Source organism: Ctenopharyngodon idella, chromosome 4, assembly GCF_019924925.1.
Source record: "Ctenopharyngodon idella isolate HZGC_01 chromosome 4, HZGC01, whole genome shotgun sequence".
In the NCBI taxonomy this organism is placed as follows: Eukaryota; Metazoa; Chordata; class Actinopteri; order Cypriniformes; family Xenocyprididae; genus Ctenopharyngodon; species Ctenopharyngodon idella.
This window is the reverse complement of record NC_067223.1, coordinates 30,035,393-30,060,135: the sequence shown is the minus strand read 5'-3', so window position 1 is coordinate 30,060,135 and position 24,743 is coordinate 30,035,393. Positions and strand designations below refer to the sequence as shown.

The 24,743-nt window shown below is 37.2% G+C and overlaps 1 protein-coding gene and 1 long non-coding RNA gene across 5 annotated transcripts in view; both read right to left on the bottom strand.

The window, feature by feature from the left end:
- The window catches only part of LOC127510561 (protein phosphatase 1H-like), a 132,225-nt gene that overhangs the window by 79,568 nt on the left and 27,914 nt on the right, over positions 1–24,743 (bottom strand). For all 3 annotated transcript variants that reach the window (XM_051890145.1, XM_051890149.1, XM_051890150.1), the window contains exon 2: positions 20,274–20,439. In XM_051890145.1, the coding sequence (XP_051746105.1) occupies positions 20,274–20,439 (166 nt within the window). The remainder of the gene's footprint in view (positions 1–20,273; positions 20,440–24,743) is intronic.
- Positions 15,378–17,467, bottom strand: LOC127510567 (uncharacterized). Of its 2 annotated transcripts, none has more exons than XR_007929673.1 (4): positions 16,261–17,467; positions 16,067–16,153; positions 15,913–15,981; positions 15,378–15,488 (listed from the first exon to the last, which is right to left on the bottom strand). It is a non-coding gene; the product is annotated as an uncharacterized LOC127510567 (long non-coding RNA). The 2 variants fall into 2 exon arrangements; XR_007929672.1 differs by having other exon boundaries at positions 15,913–15,953.

Here is a 24,743-nt window from a genome sequence, read left to right as displayed (position 1 = left end):
CTTCAAATAGGCTACAATAAAGTAATCTTTATAAATAATGGCACAGCTTAAGAATTTTCCTTTTACAGACACCCCCACTATACCAGTAACTTACTTATCCAGTGAACATCAGTGAGACAATGGGAACAGATATATGTATATTGAATGTAGGAACCAATATGGGCTGGAACTGAACCCGGGTCGCTGTCACACAAGCACACTAGCTTTGTTAAAAGTACAGCTATAAGCATTACTGACAGCACAAATTATATGGATTAAAAGACTCAATATAGGCACAGTAAGTGGTGAATGAAAATAAATGTGAAACGTCCTGTATATAAATGAAAGTGCATTAAACTTGAAGCTGTTGAAGAAATAAAACCAGCAGACGCAACATTAAATATCAAGAAAGTTTTGCTTCCCTTTTACTTGATGTCATTAACGCATCATGAAGCAATTGCATAAACCGGCACAACATTAGTTCAGTCATGACAACTCTCGGAGTGGATTCAACCAGCATTTATTGGCATGGGGCATGAAGTATACATGGCTTGATTTTGGCGTACGAGATCTGCTACGCTGCTGCTGCTGCTGCTGAGCAAATACAAATTTGTTCAGCTTAGTCAAATAAAACAACAAAGAAAAGGCTGCTGCAGGAATGGTAGAACCCCCGTAGCAGATCTCTACAGGTGGCGCTGGGGAGGAGGAGGGATAACAGAGCTTTCACACTGCGCAGCTTGTCGATCGTAGGCTAGGGTACGATATATATGGTTGCATAGATTTGGAAATACTTCTGATTGGCTGGTGCCACGGCATAGAAAGAACCAGTCAGCGTTCGGTTAGAGTTTCATGCCTGAACTCTGTATTTGTATTCTTGTGCATGCACTAAAACACAGACAGTTCCGTTCGTTGGTGGAAAAATGTGAACGTGCAGAACTGCTTGTGTTTCAGTGTGTGTGGATGGAATAAAACCATCTGTAACATTTCTCTGCCGTTTGTCGCGGCACAGTTTAACTCTCAATGCACCACAACTGCTTCTGATGTAAAACGCAATGAAATGATTTGGCGGTCTCACATTACTCTGCAGATTTAAATGTGACGCATTAATAAAAATGACTTTCTTGAATCTTGACCTTGGATCTTTAGATCAATTTATCTCTCCCCAAGTATGAAATTTAGGTGTGATGTTAGATAGTTCCCTTAAATTCGATAAGCAAATTAGTTCAGTCATTGGATCTAGTTTCTTCTATCTTCGTTCTCTATCAAAAATCAAATCTCGTCTCCCCAAGCGTTCTTTGAAAACTGCTATCCACGCTTTTATTACCTCGTACCTGGACTATTGCAATTCTCTTTATTTTGGTATATCAAAGTCCCAAACAGCATGCTTACAGATTGTTCAAAATGCTGCGGTGAGATTCCTGAAGGGAAAGAGGAAATTTGATCACACTACCCCCCTTTTGAGATCCCTCCATTGGCTCCTAATAAATTTCAAAATGGAGTGTAAAATTTTATTACTGGTGTATAAATCATTAAATGATTTAGCACCTTCTTATCTGTCTGACCTACTCCATTTATATTCTCCCACTAGAAGTCTTAGATCTGAAACGAAACTCCTCCTTCAGATACCCAGAACCCGTCTAAAATCAAGGGGTAGCTTTTGAAGTGGCTGGCCCCACATTGTGGAACAGGCTCCCACTTTATATTAGATCGGCTTCCTCTTTGTCTGAGTTCAAGTCTTGTCTCAAAACATATTTACTTTCTGTTGCTTTTAGCTTATCATGACTGTTTTGTTTTAAACAGTGTTTAATATTATTTGTGTTATTAATCTCTGTTAGCTCTGTGTACAGCACTTTGGTCGGCCTGTGACGGTTTTTAAATGTGCTTTATAAATAAACTGAACTGAACTGACTTACTTTACAGTTACCGTTTCTGAATTTATTTGACATTTTAATCTTTTTTTTTGTAATTTTTGAGGACTGGTCAGGATCAGTTTAATAATTTGTTTAATAATTCATAATATTTTGACAGCCCAAAGGGCTGCAGTCCATATTTCAAAGTGCAACGGGCCATTAAAGTAGCATTAATGGGAAAGTGTATTACAGTAATTGCATTGGAGTGCATTATGAATACACGGAAGTAATAAAACTTCTGATCAGGTATGTGAATTTCTTTCACCATATACAACTAACTATATAACTATATGTTGTTTTCTTTATTTGTCATTATTACAAATATTTACTTTTGCAACTACTTTCTATATGTATGTAAATCTGCTTTGCAACCATGCAAAATTGTGAAAAGTGCTATAGAAATAAATTTGATTTGAATTAAACAATAGCCTATCTGATATTCAAAGTGTGAGCAAATTATTGAAAAGGTAAAGGTCATAATTATAAAATTTACTTCATGATTATTTTTTTGCAACTCAAAACACATTTCCTGTAAACTTTTATCAAGGCTAATACTATTTTTATACTCAAGTAGAACTCAAATACAGTTCACTGAATTGTACATTTAATCAAAACGGGTCAACAGAGGATTCAACAAAAATAAATGACTGAAGTAGTACTTAAATATTTAACAAATTAAATCATTTTATTTGCAAATTGCTCACTGTTACATTTGCGCTGTAGGCAAAAGTTGTGTTTGGAAATTCTGCCCTTACAGCACCTGTTAGCAGAAACACATTAGATGTTTCAGTTAATACCTCACATTTTCTTCGGTTTGCACAAAAAGAGTCTTATCTAAAAAAAACAATTATATAGCATCATCTAAAAAATAATTTCATTATTCTCAGATTTGAAATACATGGTGAGACATGTGTCTTTAGCTACAATGAGTTTCTCGACTCTAAAGGTTTCCTTCTGACAAATGTGTCAAAATCTGCGAGTTCTGTTGTTTAGCAAAAGTACAGCAAAACCGATTGTTGGTGAGTGTGATGGCATTGGTTTTATGGCGTGTTTGAAACATAGATCAGTCATTGAGGTCTATATAATTTCTGGTTCAACCAATGGTAGGACGTTGGGACAGGCCAATGGGGGTCAGGGTTTAGCTTCAGCAGTTACAGTGTCTTCAAGTCATGTCATAAAGAATGTATTTATGAGATAAAATGCATGTGAACATCAGCACAACTCATAATTGTAAGTTTAGGTAACTCTGGAGGCAATGGATGCAGAATCCGCCCTAGTGAAAAAAAACCCCAACCAAAATGTATTTAAAATAGACCTACATTTATTTCATACTAACTACAAACCCATTAATATATTTACTGACATATTGCTTAAAACTGACATAAATATTCTAATTAAACTTTATTTGGATTTCTTCTTTATTGCACAATGCATATTTCTTAATATTAAGCCTAAAATGTGTTTAATATCACTAAGGATAGTATGATCACTGTATAATTTGAATGCAATATATTTAAAGTGTACCTAAAGTATACTTGCAATAGTTCCACTTTAGCACAATCAAATATACTTCAGTATATCTTTAGTTAGACCTCAACACAAAAATACTTGTTCCAATTTAGCAGACTTTAAGTATACCAATTTAGTATACTAAAAGTACAATTGCAGGGTATTTATATTAAGTACATAAATATGTAAATGCATTTGTAGTATACTTAGCATAAAATAAATCCAAATATATTATATTTTAAATATTTCAAATACGTATATTTATTTTTCACTAGGGAACCTCTAGAATATTCAAAACTAAGGCATGAACATCGGACAATGAAATGCTCATTGTGTCAACAAGGTTGCAAAAAACTAAAAGGTTTTATGGTAATGAAAAGGTAAATAAACAGCAGCAACAGCTAACATCCTCTGTCTGATTCACTTTCTTGAACGACCGTGAAACTGGTCACTGCCGTGGGTCTCATCTCACATCACAGAATTCATCATCAGCCAAACATGTTCAGTAAACTGTGCCATCATCATGCCTGCTTCTTGCCAGCTTTAGAAGGCTAGTCTGGCAGATATCCTTGGTGTTTATTTGTGGATGTATAGATTGTCAGATTGATTTTCTACCCTGATTTTAACCCTTAAATATTTGCATATAAAACAAGTATATTAAAGTATTAGTTATTTTAAGTATTAAAATAAGTGGAACTCTTCTGAAAACAAACGTTTAAACTTTTTTATTACAGATGCCCAGATGAAGTAATCATGAAAAGTGTTGTTGTGTATAGCATTATATTTAGATCGACTCCCATTGCATAAAAGGCTCCAACACAGAGCATTGTAGTTGATCATCTGGGTGATTATAAAGGGAGTGCTCCTTGCTCGGTTTATTTAATCAAAATTTTCCATGTTACTTAGAGGAATGGTGTGAAGTTGACTGTTTATAATCACTGGCTTGATTAACCGACAACAGCAATCAACATTTTTGCGACAAAAAACGTCTGACTGTACATGAGTCCCTACGTCACTGATCACATACTAGGCAATAGAATTAACAGGGTTGCTTACTGTCACATTTTCTTTTCTTTTGTTTCCATGGACTTTTAGTTTTTTTTTTATGTTCCAAGGACTTTTAGTTTGTATTATGTTCCATCGTTTCCATTTTCTTATTGCCTGTGTTAAATACCTGTGTTTGTATTAGTTCCCATAATGATTATGTTCACCCGAGTCGTGTTTAGTTCTTTTTTTGTCTCTGAGTATTTATAAAGCTGTTTCAGTTCTCTTTTGTCTGATCTAGCTTTTAGGTTGGTTGTGACCTCTTCCGAATGTTTCCCGTTTGGTCAATAAAATGCTGCTTGCACATATCCTTGCCTTTACTTTCCTTGCTTCATCCACACCAGGACACTTGGAGGATGCCAGTGGGTGGGTCAAAAGAGGCGATGTGTAGGCGATGTGTCTGTGTAGGCACTGCAGTCTTGTGCTGCTGTATTCATCTCTATTATGTTAATAAAAACCCTGAAGTAGAAAACTATTATGATACTGTGGTGAGGGGGGTGTGGTTCAGCAAAGTCTGCAGCAGGAGTGCGAGCAAGGAGATTGGCTGTAAATAGGTAGGTCAAGTGCATGATGACTAACACCTGTCTCTTATTCTAGTAACTGGCTTTGAGAGAAAGATATTGAGCCTCCGGCTGACTGGGGACAGGCAGAGATCCTTGTGTGTGTGATGCTGAATAAAGCATGGACTTTCTTTCGCTGACCCTTGTCTTCTCCATCCTTTTCCTGAGAACCCATTATGATACGTTCTCTTTCAAGCATGCCTGTGAGCACTGCATGCACTTCACTATGAATAGCCTTCATTGCAGAATAGCACACCAAGCTGTCAGTCCAGGATCCTCTCATGCTTCTTAGTGTTGATCTGCAAGATGTGTGCAAACGCACTGCAGAGAAACTAAATATTCCTTGGCTGACTGTGGTAGTGGAAGTCAAGCTAAAACACAGCAGAGAGTGAAACAGGCAGCAAGACACCTTCGAGAATTCTGTGGTCTACTGGAAGGACAAAACATTCACAGATAAAGTGCTAATTCAAGGGAGATCTGCTCCCACTGTGGAGGGACTGGAAAAGCAGGGTCTTCTCCGCATGCTTCCCATGAAGCATTAGTGGCCACGCATTTGCACCCTAGGTGCATGGCGACTGGAAACCTGACATTGCCAACAAAAGTGGACAGATTCCAACATGATTTTCACATGAATGCAGCAGGTCAGACTGTAATTCCGGTGCAGAAAACTGCCTGGCCCAGAAAGGACTACCCACCTGCTACAGCTCAGGAGGACCAGCCAGCCAGCAGTCTGAAGGGGCTACGTGATACAGACCACAAATGTGTTCCCAACTCAGCCACAAGATGGTGCAAGAACACTGAAAATATACAATTGGCAAGAATGCACTTTGTATATTGAGAACGATACAATTATAGACTGCACAGGTGCGGGTACAGACTGGAATTTGCCACTTACCCCCCACAATTCAAGAGGGATCATCCATTCTCAGATACGGGGAGAATTAATGCATGGTATCCAGGAAGAAATTTCCTCTCTGCTGAACAAAAGAGCAATAATAGTGATTCCATCTAAGCAAAGCCACAGTGGCTTTTACACTAGACACTTCCTCATCTCGAAGAGACTCAAGCTCTCTGTCCCATATTATATATACGTGCATTGAACAAATATATTGATATTTGCTTCTGGAGTGAATGCTGGTGCAAGTTAGCTGCCACTACTCTTGGAAGTGTTTTCACTGCTAGATTTTGATGCTTGCTTTGCCTATCTGATACTTGAATTTGCAGGTTAGCCTGCTGTAGCGTCTGGACTGGATCAAGTTTGATCGAGTCAGCTATAGGCCTCAGAAAAGCTTTTGACTTTTGACTCCATGTAAATCACAGACCTGGCTACAATGAGTTTGTCAATTGTCATTTTTGTTGCATTATAGAGGCTAAAGGCCCCAATATACTCACAGTGAAGTTCTTTTTCGTTCTTCGTTTAGGAGTAAAAAAAAGTTTGAAATACGTAAGCAGCGATATACTGTTATTGAACATCTGAAGCTGCCCATACTGCTGAGAGCGACGTTTAGATGAATCATTTTCTACTATAAAGTGACTATCCTGTTTGTTCATGTTTTCACCCGTGGAGATCTTACCTCGACGAACTCAACAGACCAAATGAGTCAGAGAAGAGTTCCGCGTGAAAGAAGGCGGAGCCTCAGCGCACACCTCCTTACGTTTTTGTCATGGACCAATGGTAGTATGAAGGTGTTTTGCAGCTGGAGCAAACTTTTCCTGAGTGTTCGCTTTGGCAAGCCATTTTGAACTCACAAAACAAACACAAAATGAACTTCGTTTTGGCTTGATTTTGTCACATCAGAAATTGGTCACATCAGTTCATTCTTTGATTTTATTTGAAGTATATCGGGGCCTTAAGCAGGAACGTCCTGATGGTCCTAAGTAACTTCAAAGATCTCCTGGCAAGACCCCATGCTAGGCACAGAGGCCATGTGGCAACAGACATTGTGAAAAGACCCCCAATCCACATAACACACACACACGCATGACACACACACACACCTCTCTGAGGGTGTACTCACACTGCATGCGTACTGCGCTCGAGCCCAATTGAACCCTGCTCTGGCCCACCTCTTCCAAGCGCCAGGGCCAGGGACAGCTAAACAAACCATGCCCGAGGACGGTACGGAGCGATCACACTAGTCAAACGAACCGGGCTTTGGGGGTCAAACGCACCTGGGCATGGTTCAGTGCGCCTAGTGTGAGTACACCCTGAATTTAACTTATAATTAAGCTATCCCAGAATGTTAGATGATATATTCCTGTGTGTATGCATGTCCCCATGTCGTAATTAGCCTAGTTATGATTTTTAGTCATTGTAGGATAAGTTTAAATGCTTATAACCATATGTGAGAATGTACCACTCTTTTAATGTCTTCCCACCCTCGTATTTGGTCTTTAAATCCTTAAAAGACCAGGTCTCTCATATTGTCTCTCATTGCTTGATCATCTTTGCTTCTTCTACTTCTTCTGACGGGACGTCCATCTTCCGGCAAAACATGCTTTCAAGTTACCTCCGTTCAAACTTCCCAGCACGGAAGAAACCAATGAACTCCAGCCCACGAATGTACTGAATTTCCGTTTCGCATCCATTCTTAACTCAGCAGCCAAAATTCCATGCAAGAATTGATCTTATCGATCTTTAGATGCGTTAAGTTTATATGTCCCTATTAAGGTGATGTGATACTTTGCTGACTCTCAAGGGTAACTGTTTGGAGGTTTTGTCATTCTTTTGTCTTCTCTCTCTTTCTTTCTTTACTTTCGTTATCCTGTTTATCTGTATTCTTTGTTTAGATTTAGTTGTATGTATTCGTAGTGTCATGTATTAAAATCCATTATATTCATGCTTGATTGTCTCTGTGCTGCTCATGAACCAGGTCACTTTAACTTTTTGATTTTCGCTACATGTTTTTGTACTGTTAGTACTAGAATAGGAGAATTTTTCCTCTTGGCCAGAGGAATAATCTCCTTTCTAAGAATTGATAAAAAGATCATACTGATGAGTTTGGTGGACAAACCGACCAGTCTCTTTGAAATTAATTCTAAGACTAAAACTAATTCTGCAAACTTATCTAGTCCATATATATTCATAATTAATTATAATCCATTGTAATTAATTATCTATCTCTCTCTCTCTCACCTGCACACAGTGCCAAAGCTACCAGTACCTGGTTTAAGGACCATGGTATCCCTGTTCTTAATTGGCCAGCAAACTCTCCTGACCTTAACCCCATAGAAAATCTGTGGGGTATTGTGAAGAGGAAGATGCGATATGCCAGACCCAACAATGCAGAAGAGCTGAAGGCCACTATCAGAGCAACCTGGGCTCTTATAACACCTGAGCAGTGCCACAGACTGATCGACTCCATGCTGCAGTAATTCAGGCAAAAGGAGCCCCAACTAAGTATTGAGTGCTGTACATGCTCATACTTTTCAGTTGGCCAAGATTTCTAAAAATCCTTTCTTTGTATTTGTCTTAAGTAATATTTTAATTTTCTGAGATACTGAATTTGGGATTTTCCTTAGTTGTCAGTTATAATCATCAAAATAAAAGAAATAAACAATTGAAATATATCAGTCTGTGTGTAATGAATGAATATAATATACAAGTTTCACTTTTTGAATGGAATTAGTGAAATAAATCAACTTTTCGATGATATTCTAATTATATGACCAGCACCTGTATAATATATATATATATATATATATATATATATATACACAGGTGCTGGTCATATAATTAGAATATCATCAAAAAGACTGACTGACACACAGACTGACATATTTCAAATGTTTATTTCTTTTAATTTTGATGATTATAACTGACAACTAAGGAAAATCCCAAATTCAGTATCTCAGAAAATTAGAATATTACTTAAGACCAATACAAAGAAAGGATTTTTAGAAATCTTGGCCAACTGAAAAGTATGAACATGAAAAGTATGAGCATGTACAGCACTCAATACTTAGTTGGGGCTCCTTTTGCCTGAATTACTGCAGCAATGTGGCGTAGCATGGAGTCGATCAGTCTGTGGCACTGCTCAGGTGTTATAAGAGCCCAGGTTGCTCTGATAGTGGCCTTCAGCTCTTCTGCATTGTTGGGTCTGGCATATCGCATCTTCCTCTTCACAATACCCCATAGATTTTCTATGGGGTTAAGGTCAGGCGAGTTTGCTGGCCAATTAAGAACAGGGATACCATGGTCCTTAAACCAGGTACTGGTAGCTTTGGCATTGTGTGCAGGTGCCAAGTCCTGTTGGAAAATGAAATCTGCATCTCCATAAAGTTGGTCAGCAGCAGGAAGCATGAAGTGCTCTAAAACTTCCTGGTATACGGCTGCGTTGACCTTGGACCTCAGAAAACACAGTGGACCAACACCAGCAGATGACATGGCACCCCAAACCATCACTGACTGTGGAAACTTTACACTGGACCTCAAGCAATGTGGACTGTGTGCCTCTCCTCTCTTCCTCCAGACTCTGGGACCCTGATTTCCAAAGGAAATGCAAAATTTACTTTCATCAGAGAACATAACTTTGGACCACTCAGCAGCAGTCCAGTCCTTTTTGTCTTTAGCCCAGGCGAGACGCTTCTGACGCTGTCTGTTGTTCAAGAGTGGCTTGACACAAGGAATGCGACAGCTGAAACCCATGTCTTGCATACGTCTGTGCGTAGTGGTTCTTGAAGCACTGACTCCAGCTGTAGTCCACTCTTTGTGAATCTCCCCCACATTTTTGAATGGGTTTTGTTTCACAATCCTCTCCAGGGTGCGGTTATCCCTATTGCTTGTACACTTTTTTCTACCACATCTTTTCCTTCCCTTCGCCTCTCTATTAATGTGCTTGGACACAGAGCTCTGTGAACAGCCAGCCTCTTTTGCAATGACCTTTTGTGTCTTGCCCTCCTTGTGCAAGGTGTCAATGGTCGTCTTTTGGACAACTGTCAAGTCAGCAGTCTTCCCCATGATTGTGTAGCCTACAGAACTAGACTGAGAGACCATTTAAAGGCCTTTGCAGGTGTTTTGAGTTAATTAGCTGATTAGAGTGTGGCACCAGGTGTCTTCAACATTGAACCTTTTCACAATATTCTAATTTTCTGAGATACTGAATTTGGGATTTTCCTTAGTTGTCAGTTATAATCATCAAAATTAAAAGAAATAAACATTTGAAATATAACAGTCTGTGTGTAATGAATGAATATAATATACAAGTTTCACTTTTTGAATGGAATTAGTGAAATAAATCAACTTTTTGATGATATTCTAATTATATGACCAGCACCTGTATATATATATATATTTCCTTTATGGTTGATTTATATTTATAATTTATAATTATATATATATTTCGCCAGTTGAGCTAATTCGCTACACTGCTTTTCCTTTACATTGCTCATTGTTCTCTTTTTCCCTTGGAACCTATTGTCCTAGTCGTTTAAGCAGCCCCTTAGTATTATGGAGAATTGGGTAAGGACTGTATTTGTGCTGGAGGAGGTGGATTTGTATCCGCACTGGTGTGTCGGCAAGAACACATAGGACTCAGCTAAACCAGAGTTTGAAGTTTACTGATGATTAAGTTCAGCAGTAACAGGAAGTGGTAACAGTGAGTGGTCTGAAAATATCAAAGAATAACAATGAATATTAGATATACAGCTAAATCAATAACATTTACATAGACAATCCAGGTTACATTATTAAAGTTGTTGCAGCACTTAATCTGTCCACATCTGTCCGCGAGCTCACACATGGAAATATGAAAGACGCCATTTTAACGTGTCATTACAGGCAGTAACGGCAGATAAAGAAACTAAAAATAACGTAATGTATATACAAATATGAGCGAATAACAATATAAATCACAATCCAGAGATATTACTTACACTATAATGGCACTCAGGCATTAGACATAACATAATGAGTGAACTTGGGCGCTAACGCGGATTGCCGCGATGGTGGACAAAAGAACTCGTGGTAAATCAATAAAGTACACAAATCTGCCTTCAAACACATCAAAAGGATCACAGGATAATAGGCAACATACAGCTTACATCCTTGTCATTAACTCGCTCACATAAGTTAACTACTCAAGGAAAAGAGATATATATTCTATATCGGAGCATTCACAGTTCGTCTCTTGCTAACTGCGAGGCACTGACTGACGTCATTCAGTAAACTACGCTCTGATTGGGTGAATACTTCTTAACACTTAGTCAATAATTAACCATTTTTACAACGGAAGTGATTCAATCAAAAACCTACTTTAGCTCGATAATAATATTTTCTTAGAGCTGCTGTAAAGCCAAAACAATCTCTGTCAATTAATTTTCCTATTATCACTGTGAAGCTGCTTTGAAACAATCTGTATTGTGAAAAGCGCTATATAAATGAAGATGACGTGACTTGACCAGGTTAGATACCACAAATACTGGACACAACAGTCTTTCATTTAGACCAGTGGTTCTCAACCTTTTTCAACCTCAAAGCAAGTTTTTCTTCTTGTCCCAGTTTCATTTAAACTTTTTCTTCTACTCTACTTCCTAGAATTGATGAACCAAAGGAACCAGCGGCGAATTAGACTTCAGGGTTCTGATGTCATACCTGCACCACTCTATTGTTCTCCTCATGTTAATTTTGACAGAAAATTTGATTCAGTTTTAGTCATAGTCTTTTGACTAAAATGCTGTTTTAGTCATATTTTAGTAATCTGAATTGTTTTAGTTTTACTCTAGTTTTAGTCAATTAAATCTACAGTAGATTTAGTCAACTGAAATCTAATGGGTTTAGTTAAAATGTAATGCATTGATTAAGAATTTCTCTAAAATTTCCAAACCCATGATATACTCCTGGAGAAAACATCTATTAAACTGTTAATATTAATGATATTAAAATTTAAACATGTGATACAGAATCAGATTTAACTGCTAGGACATATAAAAAAACATCATCTTAAAATTAAATTAAATCACCACTTCTCCTAAAGAACATGGTGTTCTTTGCAATGAAAGATATATGCTTTCTTTATAACAACTTGCATACAACATTCTTTCAAGCAGACATATTTATTTGTATGAATTAAATATAATTCATCCTTATTAATGCTATTAAGGAGCAGTGAGCGATTTTCTGTCTTTTGGTTTTTGATTAATATTAAGGGCACAGGTTTATTAGGCTGCTATCACTTTAAGACCTAATGCTGGGATACACTGATGCACATCGATATTCTCACAACTGTTTATATGTTTTCTTAAAACATAACCGGCTGTGTTTATGCGAATACTCTCCAAAACGGACATTTTGACAGTGTTTGTGTGTATTTGTCCAGTGTTTTTGTCCATTCAGACACGAAACAGAGCTCAATTCAGTACTCGTGCGCTGAGGAAGCTTTCTGTGTTCATGGCTGCATGCTTCGGGTGTGTGCGCACAGAAAACCACACCGAATAGATCTCTCTTTTGTGTCGTCATGCTTTTTCAGATTAATATGTCTGTTCTTCTCTTTCTCCCACACGTTTACATTTTTTAACATTTTATGAGACATGCAGCAAGTGTATGCCAACTTGTCTGCAGGGTAGATCAGCGCATTACAATTCAAAGGTGCCTATCTACAGCACAGGACATCGGTTCTGACTGGATCACTTCCCAAATCGTCCCATTTTCGTGTAGTTTTTACTCATTGACGAAAATGTCAACAGATTTTTGTCATTGTTTTTGTTGCTGTTTTTTTATTTAGTCATCATCTCGTTTTTGTCTGTGAAAAAATGTCGCTGATGAAAATAATGACGAAAACTATTCGTCAACGAAATTAACACTGGCTCCCCTCTCACTTAAAACTGCTATTTCAGCTCCTGTGCTCAAGAAGCCTGGTGCTGACTCAAGTAATTTTTTGGCCTATTTCAAACTTGCCATTTACATCTAAAATTTTGAAAAAAATCACGATCATCTCTCGGTCAACAACTTATATGAACAATTTAAATATAGCTTTCACTTATTTCATAGTACAGCGACTGCCCTTCTCAAATTTTCTAATGATTTATTGATAGCAGCTGACTCAGGACTTCTAACTATACTAATTCTACTTGATTTAACTACATCATTTGACACAACCTCCTATTAGGTTACAATCCATAGAAATTGTTGGTGCTACTCTGTTTTGGTTTAAATCTGATCTCTCAGATCACACCCAATGTGTACAATGAGGGCAGTTCCGATCAAAGTGAGCCAAAATTACTACTGGTGTCCCAGGTGTTATCTTTGACAGTACTCATTTGACAGTTTTCATTTAAATCCCATTTCAATACTGTTACTCAGACAGCGAACTTCCTATCTCTCAGCTCAAGAGTGTTTGTCAAATGTACAGAAGTGGCCCTAACTCCGCTCATTGAAATAGGCATTCATCTCATTACATGCATAGACGAAAAGAGTGTTTTAATTCCCAATTACGTATCTGGGACTGTCACTGGACTTGGTTACAGAGCGTCACTACTGGAGCAAAGAGTAACAAATTTACTCAATGTCTGATCAAGCTTTGAAGGGGAAACAATGTTTCCTTTTGCACATACCTCAGACCATTAGGGCTAATGGAATCACCCCGAAAGTCAGGGTAGGCATGCTATTCATGAGAGAAATTCAATGCTGGGTAGCCTCTTTGTGAACTTTGTGAACCATTTATGACACTCCCAGAAGTGGGAGAGTGTGACGTCAGCAGCAGTGTTGGCACTGCTTTAGTGGGGGCACCCATTCTTTCTGGTTCAAGGGGTACCCATGTGCATTTTGCTTAGGCCAAGAAATACTCACTATTAAGTAATATGTCATTATGGTTATGTGTTTGAGGTCTGTGAGATAGTTACACAGTAAATGTAATTTCAGAGAATGAGTTTGAAGGATGGGTTAGGGGCCATTCACATATTGCGTCTTTTGCCTGCTCAAGTTCGTTATTTAAAATGTAGGCGCGCGGCAAGCGTGCTGATAATGAAAGTGACGCGGTAGACGCGGTGACATGCGGTGCGTTTTCCAGGCGCAGCGAGTTGAAAACATCTCAACTTTTCAGAATGCCGCAAGTGCACTGTAGGTCATGTGACAAGTACCAACCGATCAGCTTTGGCCTTTCCGTAACAAAACATCGAAAGCTCCGCCGAACAGCTGATCATAGCTGTACAGGGTGGTTTTTATTTCTCATCTAGATCCAACTCCTCCCACTTTACATATCCCTAAACCTACCCGTCTTCGCCCCCTGGCTCTAAACCTACCCATCTCCACCCCCTGGTTCTAGATCCAACTCCTCCCACCTTACATATACCTTAACCTACCCGACTCCGCCCCCTGGATCTCGAGTGTTCTGCAGTGAGGGGCTACTGTGTCAAAACCACATTACTTAAAGGCACAATATGCATTTTTTTCGCCACTAGGGGTCACTAGACTCTTCAAAACAATAACAAAGGCATAGATTGATGACGCAGTGAATGAGCATGGAATCATGGAAATTGTCATCATGCCGATGGTTTATTAACAAAATTCGGGAGGAGCAACGCTCAAATAATCTGAATCATCACGTCATTTCAGCCAACGGTCAACAATCAGTAATAAACATATCTACCCAATCAGCATTAGTGAAGACCTATATATAAACACAGTCAACTCACCCATATTCCTCGACAGTTTTTTCAGCATCCCACCATCACCCCGTCTCCTCACACTTGCCTGGTTACATTCCTAACCAGAAATACGGAGGGTGTACTCTGGGTTTGGGCCAAATACCGAGCTCGGAGCCCTCTCCTCGGACAGCACGCCAAATACGCATACTATTTATCTGATTATTTGTAAGTGTGAACTCGTGAAATAATGTTTATGGGTAAATAATGTTTATGCATGAGTGAATGCATTTATGTTTTTTAACATGACTGTGGTATGAAGCAGGGCGTGGCCAAGAATCGCAGGCGCATCAGTGCTACACGCGAGTCCCAGACAATATTATCCGTCTGCAATACCAGAGGCACTTTCAGGACCGCAGTTCTAGGACCGCATTCCCAGGACCCTCGTTTTTTGTGACAGCGCCACCTACCGAATCGAAGAACCGCAGTGCAAGGACCGCGTTTCCAGGACCCTAGTTTAGGAGGACCGAAAAAAGTGCCACCAAGGCAGTATTTCCACCCAATTCTAACTACTTAAGAGTTTAAGAGGTTTTTGAAGGTTTATAACACCCAAATACTACTTTCATTCTTGCAATTAAACCTGGTTGCTACGAACTGAATGTTGAGTAATTATTGTGACTAACTAGTATAATATAATAACTCATCAAGTAATATAAGGAATCATGGTATAGCTTTTCAGTCACTACATGAACCACATTTCCAAGTACAGAGGGGAAACACAAGGATGACTCTGGGGTAGATTTAAAATTGTGTATATTTTATAAAATAATATATTACAACAGTTGAACACACAAAAACAAATTTGTTCATAGCGTGAACCACACAGAAAGAACTTCCTCACTGACTCCTAAGAGAGAGAGAGAGAGAGAGAGAGAGAGAGAGAGAGAGAGAGAAGTGAATGAAAGGAACATTTAGTTTAACATGTTTAACTCTTTAATTTTAAATGTCATATTTAAAAGATTTTAGTCACCACAGAGCACACACATTATATACAATACAAAAATAATTATATCAATCTTCATACCAATTAATGTTCATATTACTGTTATTGCATACTGTTCAAAGATTTGGAAAAAAAATATTTTGATGCTGTGGGAACAAAGGTTCTTGAAACTTTCATGTCAATAAAGCCCATCTGAACTGAGAAAAAAATAAAAAAAATAATAGAGATGCAAGAAATCTGAATATAAATAACATGTTATTGACATGACTTTTCCTGACCTTTAAATATTTAAAGCACAAATTGTGAAGTATGCAGCAGCACTACCTACCAATGGATGCTCTCCCCTCTTTTCTCTTTTCTTCCACTTCACTAAAATAGTAAATGGAGGACATAACCACTGCTGGGTTAACAGAAATACTGTTAATGCTTAAAAAATGATACACTGGACACTGTGTAAAAAAATTTACATTTTCTACTCTTACATGTGATGATAATCCAGACCAGAGAAGAAGGCCTTCTCAACATCCCACAGAGAAATTCTGCAGCCCAGCCAGGCCATATATGATGGTCTATCAAAAGAAAATTGTTAATTGAAATATACACAGATCTAGGAAATGAGGTCAAATTGAATTAATCATAACATTGCATCTCCCAAAAGAATGTTTGCAAATGTTACCTTCATAGAGAACTGCATTTGAAATGGCTCTCCAAATGGGATTTCACTTTGCTCAACTTTGTTGGGTGAAACAAAGCAGAACTGCAGAACGGGCAGAGGAACTCCTTGCAGCATGTGGTGCATCTCTATAGTCCAGGAAAGGATCTTCATTCTTGGATTGTTATGTGTTTCTTGAAAAAGAGAGAGTCCAATTGGTCAAATAAAACATTTTAAGTTCATTTCATATAAATAAACAGACATAAATTAGGCCTAAGCCTAGTACTTGACCAATTTATTTATTATTCTTTTGTCATATATTGCCTGCACTGAAATCACTTATAGAGTACACAGTACATGACACAATCTAACACGTGGTATTATTATTATGATGGCCTCTCTGTTATGTCTGACTATTAAAATTGTCAAATGCCTCAATCAACATTACAAAAACAATGTCAAAATGAAGAGACATGCTCATAACATGTATTGTAGGGTAAACATGCCCAGGTAAAAAAATACTATAGTAATTTATAGTAAATACTATAGTTTTTTTTTTTACCCATACTATAGTAAAGTACTTGAATTAATTTGTTGTGGTAATTCTATAGTTGCTGTGGTAACATAACAACTATAGTAATATAATCAAATTATTTTACCCAATACTGTACTAAGTTTTCTACAACTATAGGGTATATACAATATACACTACAGTTTACTGTAGTAAAAAATAAAGTATACTACAGTATTTATTACAGTTTATCAGTTCACTGTATACTACAGTATGCTGAAGGATTCATTAACAAAGTGTTGTAAATACTATTATTTATACAGTATAAGTTACTACAATTTACTATAGTATGGTTAAAAAACACTATAGTATTTACTGTAGTATTTTTTGACCTGGGCAGACTGACAGTGAACACGCACGTGACAGTTAAAACATTAAGATTATTTTAACTTGCTTAAAATGGAAAAACATTGAGTAACTAACAAGATTTTACAACGAAGTGCTACAGTTTATCGTACTGCCTAGGATTATTAATCATAGTCACTTGCCAGTCGTGCTACAGTTTTGTTAAACGAATATGCTAACAATTAGTTTTACAGCATTAGAAGCTAATATATGATGGCTATAAAGTGCATTCAAGACTATTTAGCAACTCACGATCACTTAACTTTGCAATTAAATGCATCACAATTGTTTTTAATGTTAAACAAATAAAAACTGATTTACATTTGATACTCACACTCTGAATGTCGTCCATCTCTTCCGAAAAGCATGCGGTCACTGGTCCTGTAATTCGTTAGTCACTACCGTCACTACTGTCACTAAAATGTAGGGTCCTAGAAATGCGGTCCTGAAAATGCAGTCTCCGGTTGTGCAGGCAGATGCTACTCGTCCCAGGGGATATAAAGGAATAAGGACATTTCATTCTACCGAACTACCCGCAAGTTCTGAAATACTACTCATACAGGTCAGTTTATTTGACAAATTAAAATTGTGAGGTAACGCAGCGCTGTTTCACTAACATTACACTATCATACTAAACTGCATTTGAGTGTGTTGAAAGTGTTATTCTATGTATTAATTTGTTGGCTGTATGAGACTTAACAGTAAGCTAGATCAACATTAGAATAACATACTGATGATATTCTAACATTTCATCGTGTTATAATGTCAACTATATAACATTGATTAGTCTTATGTAGCCTACATTTGCTTACCTTGTCTAATAACGTGCAAGAGCGGCAAATCAAGTCAAAGTTTGTCGCAAAGCTCTCGCCATCTCGGAAACGCCATGCTGATTTTGATCCTCATTTATTTCTCATTTTGTACCAAAGTTTGCTTGCCATGGTTGAACGTTGGTATGCTGCCTGTTATTATTTTTTTAATTAAATAATAATAATAATAGGCTAATAATAATCTGTTTTATGTGTAGCGTTATTGGGTAATTTATTTCTTCTCTATCTATCTATCTATCTATCTATCTATCTATACTTCATAACTTTATGAAATTTATGTATAATCATTCATCAAATTCTAACATAACTGAGTGATTCTAAAAAGAAAGAAATTATGTAAAAATTGAAACAGCAGCGATTCGCTGTTTTAATGAGTGAGCCACTTAAATCGTTCATTCAGCCAATTCGTTCAAAAGTCAGATTAATTTAGGAAGAAAACAAACACCGATGTGAATACTTTTGTCATTGATAAATACAGACACTATTGAAAAATGAACTAACAAAACAGACGGCTGTTTTGGTAACTGGTTACAGTTACACTGATAGTTATGGCTAAATTGTAATGGATTAGCTAGCTAAAATATATGTGGAGTGTATTTAGCTATTACACAATATTCTCATAACTCCTTCTCAGTACATGTTTTATTCTTTTTAACGTCCCTCTTTGACCAGCAGTTTAATATAGTCGACTGGGCAGCGGTTCTCTTAATTTTTGGTGCTACCCGTGCTCTCTCATTTAAACAGTAGAGCACCACGCGCGTTGTTTTGGTGAAAGTGCGACGCATTGGTTGGGCGTTACAAATCGGTTCAATGGAGGGGGGAGTATTTTTTTGTCTAATTTATTATGCGAAACTCATATTTGATTAGGAACAAAATTATTCTTACCAAATAAATTAATTCTACATATTTGTCATTTGATCTACTGTGATTTTCATGTTGAAATATTGGGAGGGTTGTAACTGATGGATTTGAATACTGGGGGGGGGGGGATATTCAAATCCATCAGTTACAACCCCCCCCCACACAAACTACGCCACTGAATGCATCAGTGTATTTTTGAACCTTTTCAAACATTCAGTGAATGTTTGAACCTTTTTTAAAAGTCGTGTTTGAGTCCCTCAGTTGTCCTAAGTGTGAAAAGATGGATCTCAAAATCATTAAGTCACTGCTGTAAAGGGTTCAAATATGCAGAAAATGCTGGAAAACTGAAGACTCTGCAGGACCTGAAGATTTTTTCTGAAGAACAGAGCTCAGTTTAACTGCTCAGGGCAAACAAGGGACTCATGAACAACCATCACAAAACAAAACAAAACAAAAAAAAAACCAGTCGTAGATCATCCAGTTAACCACACACAGTATTAAGAATCAATGGTTCACATACTTGTGAATGGGGTTATTTTAATAATTTCAGCTATTTTTTTGTCTTGTGGATTATATGTAAACATCTTCTATGTAAAATATCTTACTCAGGACAGTACTAGATAAAAAAATAACATGCATTTTGTATTATCTCCCTTATTTTGTTAAAATTATTAACATTTTCACAGATTCTGCAAGTGGTTCACATACTTTTTCTTGCAACTGTAGATAAAACGTTATCAAAATTATTCCAGTTCGCATAGATCCGCGGACACAACTAATTTTTCTGTATTATGTGGACCAGACAAGTAATTTGGCAATATCACTTCGTAAAAAAGACCAAGAGTCTGCGCACATACACATTCAAACACGTAAATGAACGGCAAGAATGCATTAAAGGTGTTCGGTTTTCAGTAGGAAAGGTGTCATTTAAGCGGCCCCTAAGTTAATATTTAACAATTTTTACAACGGAAGTGGTTCAATCAAAAACCTACTTTAGCTCGATAATATTTTCTTAGAGCTGCTGTAAAGCCAAAACAATCTCTGTCAATTAATTTTCCTATTATCACTGTGAAGCTGCTTTGAAACAATCTGTATTGTGAAAAGTGCTATATAAATGAAGATGACTTGACTTGAGTGACCCGACTGGGCACATACAGACCATCCTTGGTCAGACAGCCACTCTCTCTTGCTTTGCTAAGACAGTGAATGGCACACAGATAGTGTGATCATATATTATAAATCTACACAAAGGGTGTGAGGAAAAGACATTAGCATAGCTACTTCAGGAATTTTTAACGTGTAAAAAGCAAATATTAAATCACAGATGTATGATTTTTCCCCAACCCTGCTAATAATAATAAAAATGTCTTGAAAAAACATTATTGTTCAATAGATATTCAGTGTAGCTGGTACAGGAAACAATCACTTACATCATTTTCCCACATTCCCATGTCAACACTATTGGGAAGGGATGACCTCCTTCTACTTGTAGCCGTCTTTCTGGGTGTCAAGGGTCCTATAGGTTTCTTCTTAACCAGTACAACCTCACAGCATGCCTGGTCCTCATTCAGAGCACTCTTACCTGCATTTATTACCCTGAAACACAAACACCAAAAGAGATAGCATGACATTAAAGCATTTGCATTTTAATGTTTAATAGGGTAAAGTTAAAAAATAGACAATGATACCTTCATTGAAAAAACACCAACAAATATGTCATACTAAATGACTATCCAAGGCAATATTTTACTTGGTAATATTATACTGGTTTGACTGGTGATCAACCATGGTGAGTAACACAGGCCTATTATAATATTCTTGGATTATGATTCATTGGTATTCATTAGGTAAGCGATGTACTCCAACAGAATAAAGAGGGTCACACACTGGAGGAGTGTTAGTTTCATGTTTTATTTTTTACTTCCGAGGACAAACGCTTGGAGATTATCACATAAAACGAAACAATATCCAATCAGAAAGCAAGCTGACAGAAGACAGAAGCATAACAAATGCAGTCATGGCGCAGCACAAAGTTAAATGGATTTGGACAGTAGAGATGGAGGATCAGCTTGTCAATTTGTGGCAACAGCAAGTGTTTATACAACGTGTCTTGTAAAACATACCAAAATCATTCCAAACGCTATCAACGCAATTTCTCCCTGCCTATCGTCTGTCATGTTTATTCTGAAGTCTTGAGAGATTTTGCGAGACTTCCTGTGTTCACAGTCAGGAAAATCTATTTGTGTGTGATGTGCTGTCTTTGTGCTGTGATGTGACACCACACACTATAGGAGCAAAACGGTTAAATCTAGGATTTTTTTGTCCTCATGTTTGTGGTCTCTCACATTTTAAAAATCTTTTAAGTTTTCAAAAATCTTTTAGGTGTGTACCCAGCATTAGTTCAATCAACTCCGAGTAGGTTGACTCTGAGTTAAGCGCGTGCACCATGACTATGAAAAGCCACGATCAATGGAGCTCTGAAATTACGATTCACCATGGCAACAGCACTGACAAAAAGACATCCTCATACTTCTGAGTCAATACGTAAGTTTAATTCTTAATCACTGTTATAATATCAGAAGTGAAAATGGTATCCTACAGGCAAAAAAAAAAAAAAAAAAAAAAGAACATTGCAGCAGCTAAAAATTAAGTATAAAAACATAATTCAATCGGGTAAAGCTTTAAGCATAAAAGGTTCATGGGTGTAGGCTACATGACTTTACAAACATTTGACATATTAAATAAATATCATTCAGTGTCTATTTCAATGTGCAGCAGCTTTTTCCACATAGTCAGGTGCTTTTTTTACATAATTAAATGTTCTATGATCCAACCTGTTACATTTCTTACTTAGGGTAATGAAATTAACATTTGACTTCTACTCAGCCAGCAGCAAGAAGGGAAAGGCTCGCAAAATGGGGGGAGGACCTGCACCACAACCACTGACAGATGAAGAGGAGATGGCCACAATACCAGGTATTGGAAGAATATTAAATCCAACAGGAAAAAGAATAACTGTTGCTTTTGTATTTGTAGGAAATAATGACTGCCAAATAACTTGTGAAAATTTACTTGTGTTTATTTATCAGCTGTGGTGGTGGTTACAGCATACACTGTATATCTCAGACTACCCTTCTATCTGGCATCCTTCCATACCATAATCCGTTTCATTTTCTGAAGGTGCAATGATGGGAATATGCGTGTCATCAATGCATCCAATCACAATGAAATCCAAAAGTAAATTCTAATTATTAGTTTACTTCCAGAGGTTGCAGCAAGATGTTATCAAGTGAACATCATTTATTAGCCTCATTTACACCGATTTCTACACCACTGACCTGCAGTCCTGTGAAACTCCTCTTAGATGGTGTTTACATGATGAAAATATGCACAATGAATAAATGTACCTGCACTGCAAAAAAAATGCTTTTCTTACTTAGTATTTTTGTCTTCTTGTTTCCAGTCAAAATATCTAAAAATTCTTAAATGCACTTAAATTTTACATAATTTGACATTTTTCTTATTTTGCAAATTATCTGCCAACGGGGAAAGAAAAATAATCTTGAATCAGCCAGGACTCAAACCAGGGAGCTTCTTGCTGTGAGGCAACAGTGCTACCTACCGAGGCACCATGTCACAATTTAACAATTACTGTGATATGAAAATTTGATAGTCACAAGTTTAACTGTGCCTGGCTACATCTCTGTATATTGTAATAACATGCATTATTATTTACATGCATTATTATTATTATTTAAGAAAGCACACACAACAGAAATCATATAGACATGTTGTCTCAAGAGTCATCAAGATTTAATGAGCTTTATACTTGCTATAAGCAAATATATCTGGCAATAGTGTCAGATAACTAAAGTTTGAGTTCAGTTTATTTTAAAACGCTGTGAGTCACTTCATTTAGACAAGCAAAAGAAATCATGTTATTTTAAGTTTGTTTTAGTTTATTTTCATAACCATTGTTTTTCCTTGATTAAAGCATTAATCTCACTAAATTAAAATACATTTCCCTGAAGCAATGTTTGCTTCACAAGTAAATATTTCTTCATATATTCATATCAAGAAATATCATTATACATAGTACAAAAAAAAAAAAAAAAAAAAAAAAAAAAAAATCGGTAACACTTCACAATAAAGTGTTGTTGTATGACATGTACATTGGGGTGGTTAGGTGAAACCATAGGTAGGGGGGCCCTATTTTAAAAAAATATAATCTGCTTAGGGCCCCCACAATGCTAGGGCCAGCCCTGATGTGAGGCTTTATATCCAGTGCGACTGGAGCTTTAGGAGAGTTGTCCACTTTTTCAATCGATTCTCACTAGAGGTATTGGCAGGCTGGAAGGACTGCAGCTGCAGTGGTCGTGGAGGCAAAAACATCAGTATTGGTGGAGATTAGAGAATGATTTTGGTCTGACTCAAAGAGGTTCTGGCGAGCCAGTCAGTCAGTTTAGGCGGGGGAAGCATGGGCTGGTCCAGGCTTTTGTAAGTTGGGACAAGGAGGAGCATTCTGAACCCTAAATATGTTTTGTCAAAAAAGCCGGTATTGTCCACTGTCAAGGCATCGTGAGTTCATGTTTTACAGCAGAAACCATCAAGCATCCTTGTTGTTTGTGCACACAACCCGATAAGTCATAATTTAGCGTGCAGTATTCTGATCAGGTAAGAAGGCTGCTAGTCACTTCGAAAAGATGCACTAGTTTCGTCAAAGCTGACTAGTGATCAAGGATTTATAATTTCGACTCCTGCAACTGCTTGTACACCATACACGTCTTACGTGCTGAAAACTTGTTTGTCCTTTTGAGTTTGTGTGCGTGCGCATGTGCATGCGTGTGTCTCTGTGAGTGTGTGTGTGTGTGAGAGTGTGCCCATCTGTTAGTGTGTGTCTATGCAATAACAAAGCAATTACTTGGTTTTGTTTAACTCTGAAACATGGAATATGGAGTTATCTGCTTTTGCTAAAAAACAACATTTTAATATTTAAAAACACATACTATCAATGAACTTTTAATTTTGTAAGCTACCTGTATTTTTTTAACTGCATTTTGATTGATATTACTTTGAATGCACAATAAAATGTTTTTAAAAAAAACATGATTTATGAGAATTAATAAAAAGGGAGTAATCTGTTTTTGCAAATGAATTCTTCAGATGGTATCTGCAAGGATTTCCAGTCAGGATTTAGACCGTACTATAGTACTGAGACCGCTTTCATTAGAGTTACAAATGATTTGCTCTTGTCATCCGATCGTTGTATCTCTCTATTAGTGTTACTGGATCTTAGTGCTGCATTTGACTCTATCGACCACAACATTCTTTTGAATAGACTGGAAAATTATGTTGGCATTAGTGGAATTGCATTGGCATGGTTCAAATCATCCTTATCTGACCCCTATCAGTTTGTAGTGGTAAACACAGAGATGTTATACCGATCGCAAGTTCAGTGTGGAGTACCGCAAGGCTCAGTACTAGGATCGTTGCTTTTCACTCTGTACATGCTACCCTTGGAAGATATCCTTAGGAAGCATGGTGTTAGTTTTCACTGTTACACTGATGATACTCAGCTCTATATTTCTTCACGCCCAGACGAAACTTACCAATTCACAAAATTAACGGAATGCATAGCTGATATATAAAAAAAAAATAATTGGATGACTAGTAATTTCCTACTGCTAAATTCTGAAAAAAAAAAAAAAAACAGAGATTCTAATTATTGAACCCAAAAAACCCACACTTAATAACCTAGAATATTGTTGAACACTTGATGGCTGCTCTGTTAGGTTTTCATCATCAGTTAGGAACCTGGGTGTGCTCTTTGATACCAATCTATTATTTGAAAGCCACATTTCTAGCATCTGTAAAACCACATTCTTCCATCTTAAGAAATA